The 23,986-nt window shown below is 34.3% G+C and overlaps 1 protein-coding gene across 50 annotated transcripts in view; it reads right to left on the bottom strand.

The window, feature by feature from the left end:
* Window positions 1–1,826: 1,826 nt before the first annotated feature.
* The window catches only part of LOC127730143 (uncharacterized), a 60,508-nt gene continuing 38,348 nt past the window's right edge, over window positions 1,827–23,986 (bottom strand). For 47 of the 50 annotated variants that reach the window (XM_052238291.1, XM_052238302.1, XM_052238301.1 and 44 more), the window contains 9 exons: window positions 20,404–20,463; window positions 16,776–16,835; window positions 14,591–14,650; window positions 12,447–12,506; window positions 7,637–7,765; window positions 7,246–7,380; window positions 5,647–5,764; window positions 4,427–4,602; window positions 1,827–2,801 (listed from right to left, as the gene is read on the bottom strand). In XM_052238291.1, coding sequence (XP_052094251.1) covers window positions 1,879–2,801; window positions 4,427–4,602; window positions 5,647–5,764; window positions 7,246–7,380; window positions 7,637–7,765; window positions 12,447–12,506; window positions 14,591–14,650; window positions 16,776–16,835; window positions 20,404–20,463 — 1,721 coding nt within the window. In that variant the 3' untranslated portion in view covers window positions 1,827–1,878. The remainder of the gene's footprint in view (window positions 2,802–4,426; window positions 4,603–5,646; window positions 5,765–7,245; window positions 7,381–7,636; window positions 7,766–12,446; window positions 12,507–14,590; window positions 14,651–16,775; window positions 16,836–20,403; window positions 20,464–23,986) is intronic. The other 3 variants (XM_052238293.1, XM_052238292.1, XM_052238303.1) reach the window with 3 other exon arrangements.

Here is a 23,986-nt window from a genome sequence, read left to right as displayed (position 1 = left end):
TCAAATGAAGTGGGTGTAAGCAATTATAGGCAAGCGTACGGCCTTCAACAATAAGAAAACCCATACCGTATAGTCGGCCATAAAAGGACCATACATGAAAAATATGAAACATTTCACTTGAGAAAACTAACGGCCTAATTTATAACAAAATAATTTACGAAAAACAAATATGACAGACATGAATCAACGACAACCACTGGACTACAGAATCCTACTTTGGGACAGGCACATAAAGAATGTGGCGGGGTTAAACATGTTTGTGAGCGCTCAACCCTCCCCTAACCTGGGACAGTGTTGTTACAGTTCAACATAAGAACAAACTATAAATATCAGTTGAAAAAGGCTTAGCTCATCAGATCGATACAAAGCAGAAAAAACTAACAAAAAGACAGACAGGACGTGGCAGGGTATTTATACATCCCTCACAATAGAAAATACACAAAATACAGATCTGAGAGTACTCTCTGTTACGTTATATTTATAGCATAGTATTCCGAGTTAGACAAATAAACTTTCGAACGCAAAGCGTAAGAAGTTTATTTTGGCTAACGAGGAAGGCGTTGCTATAAATGATTTGTGACGTGAATGCCCCATTAAGTTATAGATTGAAAAGACGACAGTCCGTGCAGAAAAAAAAATCATCGTTTAGCGGGAAAATATAATAAACCGCAGTGTCTACATATTTAAGGAAGCACGGCAGACGTATTACCCTTTCCTGATTGGCGAGACATCGAAGGCGATGATTTAGTTCTCTCTCAGGTGTGTATTTTTTTTATAAACTTAGATTGATTTGCGATTATCGTCTTTTTTTGTTTGTTTTGCTTATAATCGGAAATCCGTAAATATTTACTGAGATATTTTATTTTAGTACACATTTCAATTTTGTCGATCATCTGATTTATATGCCCTTTATGGGCCCTGTAGTTTTGGAAATAAACATATTTTATTCTATTCATATGTCGAGGAAGAGCGTGTTGGCCATTCCAGTGATAAAACGTCAAAGGACCAGACCGTTACAAATACTAAAGGGGTAGTTCAATTTTCAAATTACAGCTTCAACTTAATTCACTTTTATATTAGCTCTGCATGTGAGAAACATTTCATTTTGGTATATTATGTCGGTTTTTTTGGCAAAAATGTTCTGTTTCAGAAGTGACAGAAGTTATATTTATTTTTTTCGGCCACTTCTTGAAATTTAGGAGTGGGCATTATAGTTTTTGTTCTCTTGTCTAACGGAAAAAACCTGCAGAGATTTCCTTTAATTTGTATTTTTTATTTGAAATCTATTAAAATGACATTTATACGTGTGCTTTCTTGTAGGCGTAATCTTTTCCTGAGGAGGCGGAGCTTACCCATGCAATATTGGTTTTAGTGTTGTTGGTTATTGCATGGCTGTTTTCTTATTGAGTCATATAGCCCCATGTGACTTTTCGTGCAATATTATTTGGTTGCTTCATTTTAAAGCATACATTATGGTATATGCTTGTCGTTTCTATTTTATTCCATAAAAAGATCAAAGGAAAAAAGAAGATTCATGTTAGAATGATTTTTCTTGCATGTTCTCATTCGGCCCCGTCGTTACCAGATTGCAATCTGTCGATATATTTTGATTTAAATTATTCAGCGTTTAATTTCTTTCAAAGAAGTGACTGTCAAATATGGAAAAAGAATCTTCAGCCTCATTTTGGTCAATTTTTACGTTTTATAAAAAAAATCCCAAAGAGAGGGGCATCCCCTTCATCCTTAATGCCTTTCCCCATCTCTATATTTGAATATTTGTTAACTCAGTTTACAAACTATTTATTAATGAACATTATTATCGAGCATGTCAATTTTATTCACTTGATTTGGACAAGAAAAAATTTCTGATTCCTTTAACTAATCATCAATTGTGAATGGCGGAGGCGGTGGAACAGGAGGAGCATTCGGAGCAGGCGGTATATATATCCCCTGGTCGAACTTTGATGAAAGTCGTCTGATTAAAGATGATCCATATTTCCTGTCAATACCGGAATCTCTCGGAATTTGCAGTGGAGGTGGTGGAGGTGGTGGAGGTGGTGGAATTGGCATAAATTGGCGGTTAGAAGATGATGAACTTCTTCTGTTTGGAGATTGCCTCCTGCTAAGACGTCGATATTCGCTTTCCATTTGTTCTAAACTTTGGCCAAACTGTTGTGGTCTATATTCGCTTGCTACATTTCCTAAATATTGGTTATTTTGCGATGGAATTTCGTGTCTACTGTGCGAAATCCTGTCGTACAAATCTGCTATTTCATCATGTGTGGCGCTTGAGGTTTCGTGAGGTGAATGGTGACGCAGTGATTTCCGCCTTGATCGAATCACATCTGAATCGAAATCATAACCCCATGGTCTTTCAATAGACGACCTTTTTTTAAAGGACCTGTTTGACCTTGGTGACATTTCAGACTGTAAATTTCTTAACCTTGGTGACATTTGAGACTGTATTTGCGGTAATACACGGGATGATTGTCTGCTCAAGAGACTCTCTTGTGATTGCACATGTTCAATGTTGACAATTTCATCTGGTTGTTCGTAATTTAGGGGGTGCAACGAGTATTGTTGTTCTATTTGGCTCATATGCATTGGAAGTGAAGAATAACTTTTTGGTCTTGTTGAACTATATTGCTTTGGAAAAACTAATGACTGCGGTCTGTCTCTCGTTGATCGGTATTTAGGTTTCTGCTCTTCAAATGAACCTCTCCATACACTGTCCAGAGATTTTTTCATGCTAGGTAAATTCTGTCTATTCATCAATGGTTCCTCTTCCATTTTACTGGAAGCTAAAACGTAAATATTGCTAAATTATAAAAATGTCACGTTCAAGACATTATTTAGTTCAAAGTTAATCAGTAATGAAAAATGAAATTCAGTGATATATATTTATTTAGGAGTCGAGCGTACCTGAAATATGTATTTCGTAGGTAAATAAATATGTGCCAAAATCATTTCATTCAATTTTAACAACGATCCGAAGCTATCACAAAAAGTATCTAGTCTTCATTATCTATGTGGTTTTATGCTAAGAAAAAAATATAAAATAACATGTAGGTATGTATACGGCAATGAACAACCTAGAATCATGTGCAAAACAGTGTAGCCGAGACCATTGATTGGCGCGCTAAAATATCCCATTGACTGGGTCAGATTAGGTGAACGTTCGTCTGTAACGCCCACAACTCACGACGTATTTATTATAGACATTTAAACTGTGTGGTCACCAAAGGGTCTCAACGCCTAAATAAAATAATTCGAAAACTAATCAGGAGTAACCTTTGTGTTTTGATTTATATTGAATACTTAAACGTTCTTTACTTGTGTTTTTGTTATGTTTTGATAATGAATTTTTATGATATCGGACGTTCTTTCAGCAAAAAAGGATTTAACTGGCTTTAAAAGTTACAATGGATGTATTATTTTTTTTTCGGACGTCAAAGCGATTTAACAATTGCGGTTGTCCAATTATGTCATCTTTTAACTTTTATCTGGTCAAAATTTTATTTTAGAACGAATGCATGATCAACTTTAAAAAGTGTGCAAACACAAAACATATAGCAGAATACAATGTATAGTTTGATGATCTTTTCTGCTAACTACTATACTTGTGAAAAACCCTTGGCACCAGAAACATATTCAGCTTTTTTTTTAATCGACCCAATTTACATAGTAATGGACGACTTCGTACATTTTATGATCGCAAATAAAATATGTATATAATATACTGTGCACTGTAGTTCGTATATATACTGAGACCCTTTGGCAACCCCACAGTTTAAATGTTTATAATGAATACGTCGTGAGTTGTGGGCGTTACAGACGAACGTTCACCTAATCTGACACAGTCAATGGGATATTTTAGCGCGCCAATCAATGGTCTCGGCTACACTGTTTTGCACATGATTCTAAGTTTTCTGTCTATTGGTACTAAAGGATTTTCCTGTCATACTAAACCTAATTTTAATTCTGGTAATATGAAGCATTATCAGAGTAAACGTCATTAATTCGTCAAATAAATTTTCGTAGAAAAGCTACAAGATACACGAAGCAAGGAATTAGCACCTATAGTACTTTGGTTCGAAATGTAGAAGGATATGTCGTGCTAACTAAAGAAAATTTCTAACTGAAGGAAATTGCTGACTAAAGAAAATTGCTAACTAAAGAAAATTCACCATATGTATTGTGTAACGACTTGATATCTGCTTTTCTACCCTCCGAAGTTCCCATTGTTGTACACATGTATCTCACAATTTTTACATTAGCTGAAGTATACAATTCTTTTACAATTTTGCTTGTTTTAGATACTATTAAGATGCTATAATATACTTCTCTGTGTGAACATTTCGTTCAAACTGCATGTAATGGCTAACCACGTTATTTCTAACATTTAAAAGTTTCTGTAGTAAATTACCTTTCTGTAAAACTTCTTTCGAGGCGTATTTTGTGAGTGATTCTGACCATTTAGGACAGGCAAAACAGAAAAATTCATAGCATAATAAATTACTGACTTCAAAGATTCCAGGAGGTAAAGGTGGATGTGTTTCTTCCACTGATAACAGATGTTGGTACTGGGCTACCATATTTTCTCTGAAATCAAATAGAACATTTTACCTATGCTGTGTTAAAACAGTTCTGCACCTTAAAACACTTACACAGTAAATTACTACTACTAGTATATAATTATCGTCCTATTCATTTATTAATCCCCTCTGTCAAGTCGTAAAAATTAGAAATGATCTGGAAAAGATGGAATGATAAAATGAAAAGGACGTAAAGTCCATGAACCCAATTAATAACAGAGCTATATATCTGTCTAAAATAACTACAACCTTACTTTTACACCAGAGTAAGTCGGTAACTTTACTTATGAAGTTTTAGGTCTGATTTACCCCCCCCCCCTTTTTCCACAAAGCTAGTGTCCCTCAGATGACTGAATTGATTGATTTATTGCTGTTTGCTTAACCATAACCTATCAACCCTCAGCAAATATAATCCATAGAGCAGAGATCTTTCTATTTTATTGGTGTGTCGGGTTGATACAGTTATATGTTATTGGGAAAAAACATATCAGTGGCGGATCCAGAAATTTTCATAAGTGGGGCCAACTGACTGCCTAAGAGGGAGCCCGCTCCAGTCATGTTTCAGTGATTCCCTACATAATCAACCAAATTTTTCCCACAAAAGGGAGGGGGGCATTCTCAAGCCCCCTAAATCCGCCTCTCCATATAATATTCTCTACATAAAGTTTTGGGAAATTGGTTTTGAGATAATAAAAACTAACAGCTATCTATTTAAACCAAGAGACAAAAAACATATTTTAGTTTCTATTTCACTTTTTGCATGATAGAGGGTCTGGATGGGGTTTACAAAATAGAGAATAATGGACAAGAAAAAAAAGAAAGGAAAAAATAGGGAATCGAGAAAAACGGAGTGCTAAAGTTAAACGAATATGAAAAAAATGACTCAAATAAACGAATAGAAGAATAAACAATTTAAATGGCATAAGAAATGAAGACCTGCCCCCGTATCTAGACCTTTGTTATAATACTGGACCTGATGAAAAATGTCAGTCATGATTGATTAATTCATCACAAAGAAAACTGAATAAAGCTCAAGTTTAGTAATGTATACCTTCTTTTGTTGACACGTATAAAATGTATGACTAGAATTATAATGATCACCACAACAAGTCCACCGAAGACACCAAGGCCTGTTTCAGCCTCGTAAACTTCTTCTGGAGTAAAAATAACTGAAATAAAATCAAGACAATGATGTTTACTTTATAAGAATTTGGCTCAAAAGTTTTATTTATTCAAAGTCATTCTACAAATTAGAGGAATATTCAACCCCTTTATAGTGTATCTAGTTTTGACTGTGCCAATCTGATTGAATTACAGATCCTGTGTTCACGCTTTGCTAGCTAGTTAGTAAGCGAAGCGCGAACACAGTACTTCGCTAGCCAGAAAAATAGCAAAGCGTGAACACAGGACTACGCTAGCCAGAAAGTAAGCAAAGCGTGAACACAGGACTACGCTAACCAATTAGTAAGCGAAGCGTGAACACAGGACTTCGCTAGCCAGCAAGTAAGCGAAGCGTGAACACAGGACTTCGCTAGCCAGAAAAAAGCAAAGCGTGAACACAGGACTTCGCTAGCCAGTAAGTAAGCGAACCGTGAATGCAGGACTTCGTTAGCCAGTAAGTAAGCAAAGCAGGAACACAGGACTTCGCTAGCCAGCAAGTAATCAAAGCGTGAACACAGGACTTCGCTAGCCAGTAAGTTTACAAAGCGTGAACACAGGACTTCGCTAGCCAGTAAGTAAGCGTAGCATGAACACAGGATTTCACAGACACTAGCCAGTAAGTAAGCGAAGCGTGAACACAGGATCTGTATCTCAATCAGATTGAAAATGCCCATTCAGGTATTTTAATTTTCATTAGTATAACTTTTTCATTTCAGCTCTCTAATTTCAGCTATAGCCTGAGAAATTAAATTTGCTTTTGTATGATAAGCTTGGACACAGGATCTGTATTTCACAGATCAGATTTCTTTGTGTTTATGTAAATTAACCTAGTAAAACGTAGTCTTAATTTCGGCGTTGACCTAAGATATATTTTTATTATCCTGAGTGTTGAAGAAATGCTATACTAGGTTGTCCTATTTGAAACATGGATCGATTCAGACCTACAACTATCCGTAGAAATTCTGTTTATCATTTTGAAAATTTGATGTTTCAAAATCAAATTGCTATAAGCTGCTAAAATTTCTAGATACACATCATAATTCTAACTCGGTTGTCATGATTTAATATATACTTCTCTTGTATTTCTACAGATAGTTAATTTGTAGATCTGATTCCATGTTGACTCATTGTTGTTCCAGCAAGCATTCGGTTTTTTAATGAGTACTCGATATATCCCTACTACATGACTTTTTTTTACCAATATGATGCAGACTTTATAGAACTTCTTTTGAAGACAAGAGAAGGAAAACAAATGTCTAGTATTTCACAACAGAATACATATGATTTAAAAAAAGTTTTATTGCCGTTCATTCATATACATGTATGTATGAGTATGTACACATACTTTATCCTTCATACGTTTATCTTATAAATGATATAGTTTTTTTCTAACTTGTATAATTTGCTGTGTTTCAGCAATAAAGCATATTAAACAAGAATAAATAATAAATTTGACTTGTATAGATGAAATGTTTTCCCACTGAATTACCTGTTTTGTTTTTCATTGTCTTGTCTTCACAATAAATTCCATGAGAGTCATCTGTACACATGCATATAAATCCTTTAGGAGTTGACACACAAGAGCCTTTCTCTCGGCATGGCTGCGAATCGCATTCAGGGACAGCTAGTGTTAAACAATTAAAATAATGTTAGACTATTTGTAAGAATCTTTTATAAGATTCTTTTGGAATGTACGCCAATTAATTTACGTACTCCTTTTTGAAGTAATGGATGACCCACTGACTCTTAAAGATTACGTTAGTTACATGTTTTTATATTCATTGTATGAAAAAACAAAACAAAAAACAAACAACGAGTTTGTAAAGTAAGAAAAAAAAATGAAGGGAGTATGTACCTCAGCTTTTCCAATGTCTACTTACATTCCTGACAAAACTTTCCTTTGTAACCGAGTGCGCATTTACAAGTAAAATCCGGACTTTTCCCTCGTTTCCATGTACACATGCCACCATTTGCACAAGGCTTGGTTATACAGGGATCACCAATAGCGCCTGCAAAAGTTACAGCTGCTTTAGTAATTTATCACACTTAAAGGCTGGGACTATTAAAATAGTCAGGTGATAGTAAATCAGATGAAAATATTTTAAAGGAACTACTTTTAATTTTTATTAAAGGAAACTTCAAAGAAATGCAATCAGGGTGATTAATGTAAAAATAAGTTGTTTTTTCAAGTTTAAGACTAATATAAAAATAAGGAGATGAATTATGATTGCCAATGAGACAACTATCCACCAAAGTTCAAATAAAGTGGTTGTAAGCAATTATAGGCAACCGTATGGCCTTCAACAATGAGAAAAACCCATAACGCATAGTCGGCTATAAAAGGCACCGACATAAAAAATATGAAACAATTCAATTGAGAAAACTAACGGCCTAATTTATAGCTAGTTCAAAGCCAATAAAATATAATAAAAAAATCATGTATCTAAGACTAAAATATCAATTTGTATACATCCAACATCAAATGGATGGAGTGTAAAGACGTCATTAACAGTCAGAGAAAAACATGACCTTGTGCAATGCCAACATAAAGGTATCGACAGATTGTAGTACCGTTAAAGTGCATATTTGATAACAAAACTATTTAGTATGATTTTAATTACTGATAACAAAATCAATATTTATACCAAAAAAACAATATTCAAAGATCTAATTACAAAATTGAATTGGTAAACTTTTAGAATAAGTTCATTTAAAGGAATGAAAAGTCTACCCGGATCGTATATAATTTCCGGGCTCTGTAAACAACATCACAGTAAAATGTAGGATGTGCTATTCCGTCTGAAATAAGTTTTTTACAGGTACAGCCAAATTTGCAAACTAAATCTTTGTATTTATGGAAGAATTTAGAAAAAAGTTTTAAGTAATTTCTGGTAACGAAATCCCTGACTTAAAACTTTACCAGCAATACACAGATTACGCTCATTGCAACCCAAAACGTCACTACAGACACGGGCATAACGAACGAGTTGGGAAATATAAACATCGCAAGATGGTGCCAGCGGAACATCACCGTCCAAAAAAGGGAAAATTAACAATAGGGAAAGAAAAATCATCCCTTTTCTTGTTAATTTTTGTGTAGAGTTTCTGGTGTAAAACTGAAATGTATAAATCTAAGAAAGGACACTTATTGCTGTTAACATTTGATTTATTTGATGCTGCGTTCACACGTAATTCGAATTCGATTCGCATTAACTAATTCGAATTAGTTTAGTTCGCATTCGAAACGTTTGACGTCCAAACGTAAATTCTAATTCGAATTGCAATGCGCGTCAAATTCGCTTTACTGTCCTAACGACGTTAACTTTTAATTCGTATTAACAAAAACGCATTTCTAATGCGAATTGGATAATGCGATTTAGCCAATTCGAATCAATTCGAATTAAAAAAGAAGAGTGTGTGAACGCGATTAGCGAATTCGATTCGCATTCGATTCGAATTCAATTCGAATTAAATGTACGTGTGAACGAGGCATAAGTTGAGTTCCTGTGGGTAAATTTCGGCAGTATATTTAAAAAATTCTTGATTATTTAACGAAAAAATATCATCAAGATAACAATAAGTCATGTTGAATTTATCAATTGAATGGAATTTAGACGGGTCTTTACTGAGTTTGTCCATAAACTGATTCATAACTGTACAGGAATAAATCTGCGATTAAAGGGGCACAATTGGTGACTATAGGGATACCTACAATCTGTCGATAAACTTTATTGCCGAAACGTACATCAATGTTATCAAGGAGAAAATTATGGTTTTAATCATCTGATCACACCTCCAGTAAGTATATCTAGCATATTTACCTTTCTCGTTTGAGAAAAGGGCTTTGTATGAGTTGCAGCAAATAAACTTGCAACCAGATTTATCGAACGATCATTTTATTAAATAGGAAAACTTTTGTTTGATAAAAATGTGTGGCAGTGTTGTGTAAAGAGTGGAAAAGTCAAAACTGTCAACCGAATCAAAAGGACCATCAAAAGCACTTAATTTATCTAAAACATCCAAAGAATTTTTTACACTCCAAAAATGGTTAATTCCACTATTTTCATATGTTTTATTAAGAAATTAATGATCAGTTCTTTGATAGTAGTTAAGGAACTCGTTAAAAGTGCTGAAAGTAACCAATACATAGTGGGGACCTTCAAATGTTCAGAAGAGGCCTTAAGCTGAGTTGTGGTTGTGACACGATTATTTACTATATGACTCTCTGTAACATTTTTTTAAATGCTGTAAAGCAACTAATGCAGGCAGCTTCTGAAAAAAAATCAGACATAAATATATGTACACACACAAATTTAATATATGGCAAGTATGGTTTGTGAGTCATTGTTAAATATAAGATTATTACTTATTATTTATAGGATGGGTTTCCTCAAACCTTAGGCATAGCATGAACTTAATGGTTCGTTCGAAATTAAGATAACTGTTCCAAATGCTCTTTCTGTGAACAACTTCTTTACTGTCCTGAGTTTTTACCCGACGAAACGAAAGCAGACGAATTCCATACAAATTTGCCCTGAGAATTGTACTAAAACATGTTTTCCGGAACTTTTTGTACATTGAAGCACGGTGTATATTCAGAACGCTTGCTCTCCGATCAAATCGACGATTACTTTACGATAAGTGTAATGCATGTTTTCGAATCTTTGTTGGCGAAGAAACGAGAGCCATGAGATGAGAATGGACGATGCATCAATCGTGTGGTATTTGACGTTCTCTGTTGTCTCTCGCGGAACACGGGAGCTATTTTACTTGCTACAAATAAAAGAATGTCATGATGCATGAAATTGTTTAATCACCTCGTTACGTAAACATTACCACACACGCACCTTCATGAACGATTAAACACAATTAATGTAAAATAATAGTAACTGAAAGTTAGTTCAAGCCAACAACAAAAAGGAGGCAGACGATACCAAGGGGACATTCAAAACTTATAAGTCAACGACATCGCAATGGCAATAAAATGAAAAACGACAATAAGACGAACAAATCCACAAAACGCTACAAAGAAAACCAAAGATTGAGCAACACGAACCCCTACAAAAACCGGGTGTGAACTAAGGTGCTCCGAAAGGGAGTTGGCACCGGTCGTGTTGCTCATGCAAGTACAAGTCCAGTAAACAAGCACTTATCAATAAATCTTTGTTCTCCCAATCTTAAGAGTAAGAATGTATTCCAGCTAAATGAAGAAACATTTGAATTATGTCAGTAATTAAATCATTTATTTACTTTCCTTTTCACAATTACTGTTTTGCCTCGCCAACTTTTATCAAACAATAAAAGTCAGATGAAAAAAAATCAAAAGAAACACTATCTCTCAGTTTCAGCGTTGGTTGTTTTTTTGGTTTGAATGCTTTCCGATATTCAGGAAATGATATCTTTCAGATAGAACAATATACTTATCATCGGACCACAGGTATACTATAAAAAAGATTTATGTTTTTTATGTTGTTTTATAACAGCCCTTGACACGGCGGAAGTAAGAAGTCTTATTGACACTGGGTCAGACCAACGGATGGGCAAATCGTCACCCGTCATTGTTTATTTCGGTACCAAGTTGTGTCACCGAGTGAACCACTCCGTGACAAAAATCATGTTGTGTAAATTCTAAATAAAAATAATTAAGTTTACAAATTTTGTTTTGATTACTGGAATCTTGAAAATAGCAAGTAATGTATGAAATCTATCTACGTATTTCGAAGTACAAACAACGAATTTCAAAGAAACAAAGTACATCGACAAGTTATAGTGTTTTGAACTTGCTCTCAGAAACTGTGAGCATTCTTTACCATTGCACTGACTAGAATTATTATTCTTGTCCTAGTTCTTGTGATTTTGTTATTCCTAAATAAGTATCATAGAGTTATGTGTTTTTTGTACTCATTTTTACCTTTTGTTAAGTTACTCTGATCAAGATTAAAGAGGGGAAGTTGGGGATCTGAAAAACGGGTTTTAACCTTGCCACATGAGTCATGTGTCTGTCCTAAGTAATGAACATAATCAGCGGTTGTTTTTGGTCATGTCTTTAACTATTTTTATGTTTAATGTCATTAAGGGGGTTGGTATATTAAATGTCATTAAGGGGGTTGGTATATTAAATGTCAGATCTTTGGCAGACTGTTAAGTTTCATCAATACTGTTTTGTAGAACTTTGTTGACTTCTATATGACTGATTTTATTGGGATGCTGTCTCACTGATGTCTACCCAACATTTATTTTATCAATGTAAGGTACACAGTTTATTCCTCATAATGACCTATCAAAATAATCAAAAAACCTGTGCAAAATTTAAATTACTTTTGTGTTTTAACTTCCCATGTTTATCATGTATATATATGCATATGTAAAATGTCCAACTGATGCTTATTTTACATTTAATTTTCTGGGAGGGGCCATTTTGTTGGGCAGAATATTTAATTCGTCTAATGTTGGGCAAGATTATGTATCAGTTCATTCCAGGCCAGAATATCCATTCCCAAGATCCTCCTGCCCACCCCCCTCTTTCCTGAATACTAGTATCTAATGTGTAATGTCTCTAAAATACAAACAAATCTCCTAATACAATGTATTCTCCACAACAACAAACTTTCAAATAACATTGCAGTGAGATAGAAAAGGACTCTAGTTCCGATTATGTTGTTGATGGTTCTAATATGTATCACAACTTACTTTCTGCTGGCTTTATGGTCTTTGGTGCAGGTTGTTCTTCTAAGGGTTTGTTTCTTAGACCTAAAAATATTTTACAACAATTATCATTTTCATTTTTGATATCTTTCTCATATTTAAATGTTCCGCCCCGAATAAATAGTTTTGATTGCCAAAACACTATTTATAATATCCAAATCCGGCTGCTAGAATAAGAATAACTCAAAGTAAATTTTGCTTTAGCTGAGTATAGTGCACTCTGAGCTTCGGACTAGACTTAAATCAATTTACAGGCGCCCAACTGTTGTACCATAGTTACAAAATTAATGACGCCAATGCTGTAACTGTTGTCTTCCTAATTTTCGATGAACAGTATATCTTTACTTCAAACGTTTGCTTTGAGTTTACTGTTTTTATTTGTGCATTACAGTGGCTAACGAAAATAGAACTACATGAAGAATATTCATAATTCATGGTAATTTAATTTCCAATATTATGCATTTTCTTTTTTTGGCCGTCTGATCAATTGAAATATCTAAATGATATAGTGCAATCACAGTTACAGGTATTACATATGATTTCCGCTTTGTTCACATGATACTTGATTGGTTTTCTTGGTGTCAGATCATTGGTCGTCATTGTTGACTCGCGGCGATATCTGCTTTAACAATGTTATACGGAATCTGGACTGTCTCCATAGGAACCTGTTATCATTTTCGTATACGTTATATGTTTTTAAAGCTGTTGTCTTATCAAAAAGCTGCAAAATCGAGACAACTTGTGCCAACAGGCCTTAAGATTTTGAAAGTTTAAAGACACTGCTTATAATTTTCATTCAAGTATATCTTCAAAGAAATGCAATCAGGGTGATGAATGATATCTTTCAGATTGAACAATTTACTTATCATCGGACCACAGGTATACTATAAAAAAGATTTATGTTTTTTATGTTGTTTTATAACAGTCATTGACACGGCGGAGGTAAGAAGTCTTATTGACACTAGGTCAGACCGACGGATGGGCAAATCGTCACCCGTCATTGTTTATTTCGGTACCAAGTTGTGTCACCGAGTGAACCACTCCGTGACAAAAATCATGTATAAATTCTAAATAAAAATAATTAAGTTTACAAGTTTTGTTTTGATTACTGGCATCTTGAAAATAGCAAGTAATGTATGAAATCTATCTACGTATTTCGAAGTACAAACAACGAATTTCAAAGAAACAAAGTACATCGACAAGTTATAGTGTTTTGAACTTGCTCTCAGAAACTGTGAGCATTCTTTACCATTGCACTGACTAGAATTATTATTCTTGTCCTAGTTCTTGTGATTTTGTTATTCCTAAATCAGTATCATAGAGTTATGTGTTTTTTGTACTCATTTTTACCTTTTGTTAAGTTACTCTGATCAAGATTAAAGAGGGGAAGTTGGGGATCTGAAAAACGGGTTTTAACCTTGCCACATGAGTCATGTGTCTGTCCTAAGTAATGAACATAATCAGCGGTTGTTTTTGGTCATGTCTTTAACTATTTTTATGTTTAATGTCATTAAGGGGGTTGGTATATTAAATGTCATTAAGGGGGTTGGTATATTAAATGTCAGATCTTTGGCAGACTGTTAAGTTTCATCAATACTGTTTTGTAGAACTTTGTTGACTTCTATATGACTGATTTTATTGGGATGCTGTCTCACTGATGTCTACCCAACATTTATTTTATCAATGTAAGGTACACAGTTTATTCCTCATAATGACCTATCAAAATAATCAAAAAACCTGTGCAAAATTAAAATTACTTTTGTGTTTTAACTTCCCATGTTTTTCATGTATATATATGCATATGTAAAATGTCCTACTGATGCTTATTTTACATTTGATTTTCTGGGAGGGGCCATTTTGTTGGTCAGAATATTCAATTCATCTAATGTTGGGCAAGATTATGTATCAGTTCGTTCCAGGCCAGAATATCCATTCCCAAGATCCTCCTGCCCACCCCCCTCTTTCCTGAATACTAGTATCTAATGTGTAATGTCTCTAAAATACAAACAAATCTCCTAATACAATGTATTCTCCACAACAACAAACTTTCAAATAACATTGCAGTGAGATAGAAAAGGACTCTAGTTCCGATTATGTTGTTGATGGTTCTAATATGTATCACAACTTACTTTCTGCTGGCTTTATGGTCTTTGGTGCAGGTTGTTCTTCTAAGGGTTTGTTTCTTAGACCTAAAAATAATTTACAACAATTATCATTTTCATTTTTGATATCTTTCTCATATTTAAATGTTCCGTCCCGAATAAATAGTTTTGATTGCCAAAACACTATTTATAATATCCAAATCCGGCTGCTAGAATTAGAATAACTCAAAGTAAATTTTGCTTTAGCTGAGTATAGTGCACTATGAGCTTCGGACTAGACTTAAATCAATTTACAGGCGCCCAACTGTTGTACCATAGTTACAAAATTAATGACGCCAATGCTGTAACTGTTGTCTTCCTAATTTTCGATGAACAGTATATCTTTACTTCGAACGTTTGCTTTGAGTTTAATGTTTTTATTTGTGCATTACAGTGGCTAACGAAAATAGAACTACATGAAGAATATTCATAATTCATGGTAATTTAATTTCCAATATTATGCATTTTCTTTTTTTGGCCGTCTGATCAATTGAAATATCTAAATGATATAGTGCAATCACAGTTACAGGTATTACATATGATTTCCGCTTTGTTCACATGATACTTGATTGGTTTTCTTGGTGTCAGATCATTGGTCGTCATTGTTGACTCGCGGCGATATCTGCTTTAACAATGTTATACGGAATCTGGACTGTCTCCATAGGAACCTGTTATCATTTTCGTATACGTTATATGTTTTTAAAGCTGTTGTCTTATCAAAAAGCTGCAAATTCGAGACAACTTGTGCCAACAGGCCTTAAGACTTTGAAAGTTTTAAAGACACTGCTTATAATTTTCATTTAAGTATATCTTCAAAGAAATGCAATCAGGGTGATGAATGATATCTTTCAGATTGAACAATATACTTATCATCGGACCACAGGTATACTATAAAAAAGATTTATGTTTTTTATGTTGTTTTATAACAGTCATTGACACGGCGGAGGTAAGAAGTCTTATTGACACTAGGTCAGACCGACGGATGGGCAAATCGTCACCCGTCATTGTTTATTTCGGTACCAAGTTGTGTCACCGAGTGAACCACTCCGTGACAAAAATCATGTTGTGTAAATTCTAAATAAAAATAATTAAGTTTACAAGTTTTGTTTTGATTACTGGCTTCTGGAAAATAGCAAGTAATGTTTGAAATCTATCTACGTATTTCGAAGTACAAACAACGAATTTCAAAGAAACAAAGTACATCGACAAGTTATAGTGTTTTGAACTTGCTCTCAGAAACTGTGAGCATTCTTTACCATTGCACTGACTAAAATTATTATTCTTGTCCTAGTTCTTGTGATTTTGTTATTCCTAAATCAGTATCATAGAGTTATGTGTTTTTTGTACTCATTTTTACCTTTTGTTAAGTTACTCTGATCAAGATTAAAGAGGGGAAGTTGGGGATCTAACAAACGGGTTTTAACCTTGCCACATGAGTCATGTGTCTGTCCAAAGTAATAAACATAATCAGCGGTTGTTTTTGGTCTTGTCTTTATTTTTTTTTATGTTGAATGTCATTAAGGGGGTTGGTATATTAAATGTCATTAAAGGGGTTGGTATATTAAATGTCAGATCTTTGGCAGACTGTTAAGTTTCATCAATACTGTTTAAGACTCGAAGCGTTTTAGAACTAGTTATATTCATTTTTTAGAACTTTGTTGACTTATATATGACTGATTTTATTGGGATGCTGTCTCACTGATGTCTACCCAACATTTATTTTATCAATGTAAGGTACACAGTTTATTCCTCATAATGACCTTTCAAAATAATCAAAAAACCTGTGCAAAATTTAAATTACTTTTGCGTTTTAACTTCCCATGTTTATTATGTATATATATGCATATGTAAAATGTCCAACTGATACTTACTTTACATTTGATTTTCTGGCAGGGGCCATTTTGTTGGGCAGAATATTCAATTCATCTAATGTTGGGCAAGATTATGTATCAGTTCGTATCAGGCCAGAATATCCATTCCCAAGATCCTCCTGCCCACCCCCCTCTTTCCTGAATACTAGTATCTAATGGGTAATGTCTCTAAAATACAAACAAATCTCCTAATACAATGTATTTTCCACAACAACAAACTTTCAAGTACTATTGCAGTGAGATAGAAAAGGACTCTAGTTCCGATTATGTTGTTGATGGTTCTTATATGTATCACAACTTACTTTCTGCTGGCTTTATGGTCTTTGGTGCAGGTTGTTCTTCTAAGGGTTTGTTTCTTCGACCTAAAAATAATTTGCAACAATTATCATTTTCATTTTTGATATCTTTATCATATTTAAATATTCCGTCCCGAATATATAGTTTTGATTGCCAAAACACTATTTATTATATATAAATCCGGCTGCTAGAATTAGAATAACTAATAGTATCTTTTGCTTTAGTTGAGTATAGTGCACTATGAGCTTCGGACTAGGCTTAAATCAATTTACAGGCGCCCAACCATAGTTACAAAGTTAATGACGCCAATGCTGTAACTGTTGTCTCCCTAATTTTCGATGAACAGTATATCTTTACTTCAAAAGTTTGCTTTGAGTTTACTGCTTTATTTGTGCATTGCAGTGGCTAACGAAAATAGAACTACATGAAGAATATTCATAATTCATTGTAATTTAATTTCCAATATGCATTTTCTTTTTTTGGCCGTCTGATCAATTGAAATATTTAAATGATATAGTGCAATCACAGTTACAGGTATTACATATGATTTCCGCTTTGTTCACATGATACTTGATTGGTTTTCTTGGTGTCAGATCATTGGTCGTCATTGTTGACTGCTTTAACAATGTTATACGGAATCTGGACTGTCACCATAGGAACCTGTTATCATTTTCGTATACGTTATATGTTTTTAAAGCTGCTGTTAAATCAAAAAGCTGCACATTTGAGACAACTTGTGGCAACAGGCCTTAGGATTTTGAAAGTTTTAAAGACACTGCTTTTAATTTTCATTTAAGTATATCTTCAAAGAAATGCAATCAGGGTGATTAATGTAAAAACGAGTTGTTTTTTCAAGTTTTAAGACTTAACATTTTTGTTAAATGCTGTAAAGCAACTTATGCAGACAGTTTCTGAAAAAAGTTCAGACATAAAAATATGTACACACATATTGTATATGCCAAGTATGGTTTGTGAGTCATTGTTAAAGATAAGATTATTACTGTTTTGAGCTATAAGGAAAGCTAGGTTAAGTTCTAAGGGCGTTCCTCAAACCTTAAGCATAGCACACAGGCACTTGTCTATGAAAAATTCTTTTCGCTATATCCCTTAATATAAAGTATATAGGTATTTTTTTCGGAGACAAGTGCCTGTGGCATAGCATGAACTTAATGGTTCGTTCGAAATTAAGATAACTGTTCTAAGTGCCCTTTCTGTGAGCCAGTACTTTACTGTCCTGAGACTTTACCCGACGTAACAAAAGCAGACGAATTCCGTACAAATTTGCCCTGAGCATTGCACTAAAACGTGTTTTCCGGAACTTTTTATACACTGAAGCACAGTGTATATCCAAAACGCTTGCTTTCCTATAAAATCGACGATGGCTTACTTTACGATAAGTGTAATGCATGTTTTCGAATCTTTGTTTGCGAAGAAGCAGAAGCCATGAGATGAGAATGGACGATGCATCAATCGCGCAACACGGGGGCTATTTTACCCGATACAAATGAAAGGATGCCATAATGCATGGAATTGTTTTATCAGGTCATTACGTAAACGTTACCACACACGCAGCATTGTGAACGATTGAACACAATTAATGTAAAACAATGCGAGGTGATGTGATTGCCAATGAGAATAATTTACAACATAGTAAAAAAAAAAACGGATTTAAGCAACCACAGGTCACCGTAAACTGCCTTAAACAATGGAAACAACACCATGCCGTATAATTAGCTATTAAAGGCCCCGACATGCCTAAATGAGAAACAATTGAAACGTAAAAAACAACAGCCTAATCTATGATAAAGCAATCAACGAAAATCAAATATGACAGACATCATCAAACAACAACCACTAATTACAGACTTCTGACTTGGGACAGGCGCATATAGAATGTGGCGGGTCAAACATATGTGTGAGCGCTCAACCTGAGACGGTAGTTTAATCGCAAAATATAAAACTAAACTTTAAAAATCAGTTGAAATGGGCTCGACTCGCCAGACCAACACAACTAACATTAAAACAAAAGACACAAAATACCGATTGAACTGTAAGAGAACAATCAGTAGCTGAAAACTAGTTCAAAGCCAACAATAAAAAGGAGGCAGACGATACCAAGGGGACATTCAAAATTTATAAGTCCAAGGAAAACTGACATCGCCATGGCAATAAAACGACAATAAGACGAACAAATCCAGAAAACGCTACATATAAAACTAAAGATTGAGCAAAACGAACCGTACACAAAAACCGGGTGTGAACTTAGGTGCTCCAAAGGGTAAGCAGTTGGCACCCGTCGTGTTGCTCATGCAAGTACAAATCCGGTCAAAAACTACTAATAAATGAATCTTTTTTTTTCAAAACTTAAAGAGTAAGAATGTTTTTCAACTAAATTTAAAAACATTTGAATTATGTCAGTAATCAAATCATTTATTGACTTCCTTTTCACAATTACTGTTTTGCCTAGCCGACTTTTATAAAACTTTAAAAAAAAACACTATCTCTCAGTTTCAGCGTTGTTTTTTGGTTTGAATGCTTTCCGACTTTCCGATATTCAGGAAGTTATATCTTTCAGATGGAACAATATGCTAATGCTCCGACCACAGGCATACTATGAAATAGATTTCTGTTTTTATGTTGTTTTATAACAGCCCTTGACACGGCGAAGGTAAGAATTCTAATCAACACTAGGTCAGATCGACAGATTGGCAAATCGTCACCCGTCATTGTTTATTTCGGTACCAAGTTGTGTCACCGAGTGAACCACTCAGTGATAAAAATCATGCTGTGTAAATTCTAAATAAAGTTTACAAGTTTTGATTTGATTACTGGCTTCTGGAAAATAGCTAGTTATGTATGAAATCAACGTATTTCGAAGCACAAGCAACGAATTTCAAAGAAACCAAAGTACATCGAGAAGTTAAAGTGTTTTGAACTTGCTCTCAGAAACTGTAGGCATTCTTTTCCATTGCACTGAGTATTATTATTATTGTTGTCCTAGTTCTTGTGATTTTGTTAATTTTTTTTTTCACAAATCAGTATCATAGAGTTAAGTGCTTTTTTGTAAACATTTTTACATATTCCTAGTCTGCCTTATATTCAGTTTCACTTTGCTTACAATTAATTCCTGCATTTTGTTGAGCAGAATATTCAATTCATCTAATATTGGGCAAGATTATGTTTTCAGTTCGTACCAGGCCAGAATATTCATTCTAAAGATCCTCCTGCTCACCCCCCCCCCCTTCCTCTTTCCTGAATTCAAGTATATAATGGATAATGTCTCTTAAATACAAACAAATCGTCTAATACAATGTATTCTCTTGATGAGACTGTCGTACAAGTGAGAGGTTTAGCGCTATAAAACCAGGTTCAATCCACCATTATCTACATTTGAAAATGCCTGTACCAAGTCAGGAATATGACAGTTGTTGTCCATTCGTTTGATGTGTTTTGTCATTTGATTTTGCGATGTGATTAGGGAATTTCCGATTGAATTTTCATCGGAGTTCAGTATTTTTGTGATTTTACTTTTTTCTTTCCACAACAACAAACTTTCAAATAGCATTGCAGTGAGATGGAAAAAGACTAGTTCAGATAATGTTGTTGGTGGTTCAAATATGTATCACAACTTACTTTCTTGTGGCTTTATGTTCTTTGGTGCCAGTTGTTCTCTTAAGGGTTCGTTTCTTCGACCTAAAATAATTTGCAACAATTAGCATTTTCATTTTTGATACCTTTCTCATATTTAAATATTATTCCGTCCCGAAAATATGGTTTTGATTGCCAAAACACTTAAGAAATAATTCATGGGGGCTTGAATATATCGTATTTTACCACGGGTTGGCCCTTTATTACAAATATTTTACCCTGAGCGATAGCGAGGGGTAAAATATCGGCATAAAGGGACAACCCGTGGTAAAATCACGATATATTCAAGCCCCCATGAATTATTACGATTCTAATAGGACAAATACGGCAATTGTTTTGGATCGAAGCGCTCTAGATGAAGGCATTATTTGTCGTTCCCATAAATAAACGCACTATTAAATTGACGTAAACGACCGGAGCAAACTGAATAAATGACATGCTTAAACTATTTACAATAACATATTTAGATAGGTTTGGATGAATCTAAATGATAATTGTACTTATATGTCTTATATGTATACAAAAAATGGCTTATATAACACATTTTAGCATCGTTTGTTTATGTTTCCTTGTTGTGATGATTTTCTGTTTCACAAGCGTGTATTTTCCCGTAAAATGCTTATATTCTTACGTCATCGTTCTATGACGTCGGGTAGCTCATTCATAAAAAAGCATATGACGCGGGAGTACGATCGGAACAGCCCAAACAATATATTCATATTTTACCACGGGTGTGTACTCAAAGCGTTTGAAGAACGTCATGTTAGAATATTTATTATATATACATATCCGGCTGGTTAGGTAGAGTTGTATCTTTAATTGTTTTTAATTTTAACATAACTTAAAGTATCTTTTGCGTCAGCTGAGTATTGTGCACTCTGAGCTTTGGAGTAGACTGAAATCAATTTCCAGGCGCCCAACTGTTATAGCATAGTTACAAAATTAATGACGTCAATGCTGTAACTGTTGTCTTCCTAATTTTTCGATGAACAGTATATCTTTACTTCAGACGTTTGCTTTGAGTTTATTGTTTTTATTTGTGCATTACAGTGGCTAACAAAAAATACTCCTAAATGAAGAATATTCATAGTTTATGGTAATCTAATTTCCAATATGCTTTTTCTATTTTGGCCGTCTGATAAATTGAAATATTCAAATGATATAGTGCAACCACAGTTCTTCTGACAGGTATTAATGATTTCTGCTTTGTTCATATGATACTTTATAGGTGTTTTTGGTGTTGTCAGATCATTGGTCGTCGTTGTTGACTCGTGGCGATATCTGCTTAACAATGTAATTCGGAATCTGGATAATCACTTTAGGAAGTTGCTATCTTTTTCGTATACGATATATATTTTTAAGCTGTTGTCCTATCAAAACCTGCACATTCGAGAAAACTTGTGTCAACAGGCCTTAAGATTTTTAAAGTTTTAAAGGAACTTCTTTTAATTTTCATTTAAGTACATCTTCAAAGACATGCAATCAGGGTGATTGATGTAAAAATGAGTTGTTTTTTTCAAGTTTTAAGACTAATCGTTTTTTAAATGATGTAAAACAACTTATGCAGACATGTCTTTAAAAAAGTTCAGACATAAATATATGTACACACATATTTCATATATATGCCAAGTATGGTTTGTGAGTCATTGTTAAAGATAAGATTATTACTGTCTTGAGCTATAAGGAAAGCTAGGATAGGTTCTGAGGGCGTTCCTGAAACCATAGGCATAGCACAACGGCACTTCTGTTTGACATTTTTCGGATCCCCTTATATACCTTAATTTTAATGTATACTAGAACACACCCGCGACATCGCGGGTCCGTGGCTGAATTAAAGTACATCAGCCTAGCTTTTAGCACGGATTTTTAGTATTCGTATTGTCATCTAATAAAGTGATACTTATTATAAGGTGCACAGCTTTCTCTGCTTTCAAAATCTTTTTTGTTTGAACCCGTCCTGGTTTACTCACTTGTTTTTATATTTTGCATTTTTTATATTTTGAGGATGAGTGAATCAGGTGAGTGTATATTCGTATGTTTTATTGCATTGTACTTATTCTTTTAGGGGGGAGGTTTAACTTTCTGGTAGTAAGATCCCTCAAGGTCAGGCTGGGAAACTGGGTAGGCAAATGCTCACATTAAATCTGTACTGATACAGTGTGTTAAATAGGTATAAAAAGATGTGGTATGAGTGCCAATGAGACAATTCTCCATCCAAGTCACAATTTGTAAAAGTAAACCATTATAAGTCAAAGTACGGCCTTCAACACGGAGCCTTGGCTCACACCGAACAGCAAGCTATAAAGGGCCCCAAAAATGACTAGTGTAAAACCATTCAAACAGGAAAACCAACGGTCTAATCTATATAAAAAACGAGAAACGAGAAACACTTATGAACCACATCAACAAACGACAACCACTGAACATCAGGTTCCTCTTTAACACCACAACCAACGGTGATGCTCCTATTAAAGGAAGAAGATACATAACATACATACATACTACAACCGGAAACTCCATGTGACAAACACTATTGATATCGGTATCGGATTCGACCTGGAACTTGTGAACTATTGGTAATTAATTATGTGGAAAACAACAGGCCTGAAATGGTGTAATTTTTAATCTATACCATTGTCATATCTTAGTCATATCAAGTTAAATTATTTCATACGTCGTTTTTACGTCATTATAAAAATAAGGAGATGTGGTATGGTTGCCAATGAGACAACTATCCACCAAAGTTCAAATGACAAACCGTATGGTCGCCTATAAAAGGCCCCGACATGAAAAATATGAAACAATTCAATTGAGAAAACTAACGGCCTAATTTATAACAAGAAAAACAAATATGACAGACATGAACCAACGACAACCACGGAACTACGGGCTCCTGACTTGGTACAGGCACATAAAGTATGTGGCGGGGTTAAACATGTTTGTGAGTGCTCAACCCTCCCCTAACCTGGGACAGTGGTGTAACAGTACAACATATGAACAAACTATAAAATTCAGTTGAAAAAGGCTTAACTCATTAGATGGACACAAATAGAAATACATCTAACAAAAACACATAGTAGACGTGGACGGGTACTTATAAATCCCCAAAACAAAAAGACACTAAGTACAGATCTGAGAGTACTCCCAGTTACTGACAGTTAGTTCAAAGCCAATAACAACTAATAAAAAAATCATGTATCTAAGACTAGAATATCAATCAGTATACATCCAACATCCAATGGATTTAGTGTAAAGACGTCATTAACAGTCAGAGAAAAACATGACCTTGTGCAATGTCAAACTATAGGTATCGACAGATTGTAGTACCGTTAAGTACATGTGTGTAATATTTAGTATGGTTTTAATTTACTGATAACAAAATCAATATTAAGACCAATAACAACAATATTCAAAGATTTAAGGTAGCACAATACATAGATTTTTTTCGCCCAAAATCAGAAGACTTAAAACTGATGTGATTTCTTTCATCCAGCCCTAAAACTTATAAATGAGGAACCAAAAGAAAGAAGAAAGATTAATCTTTCAAATGGTGATAATTTCATTATTA

Source organism: Mytilus californianus, unplaced genomic scaffold, assembly GCF_021869535.1.
Source record: "Mytilus californianus isolate M0D057914Y unplaced genomic scaffold, xbMytCali1.0.p SCAF_2, whole genome shotgun sequence".
NCBI lineage: Eukaryota > Metazoa > Mollusca > Bivalvia > Mytilida > Mytilidae > Mytilus > Mytilus californianus.
This window is presented reverse-complemented; position numbering and strand designations above follow the sequence as displayed.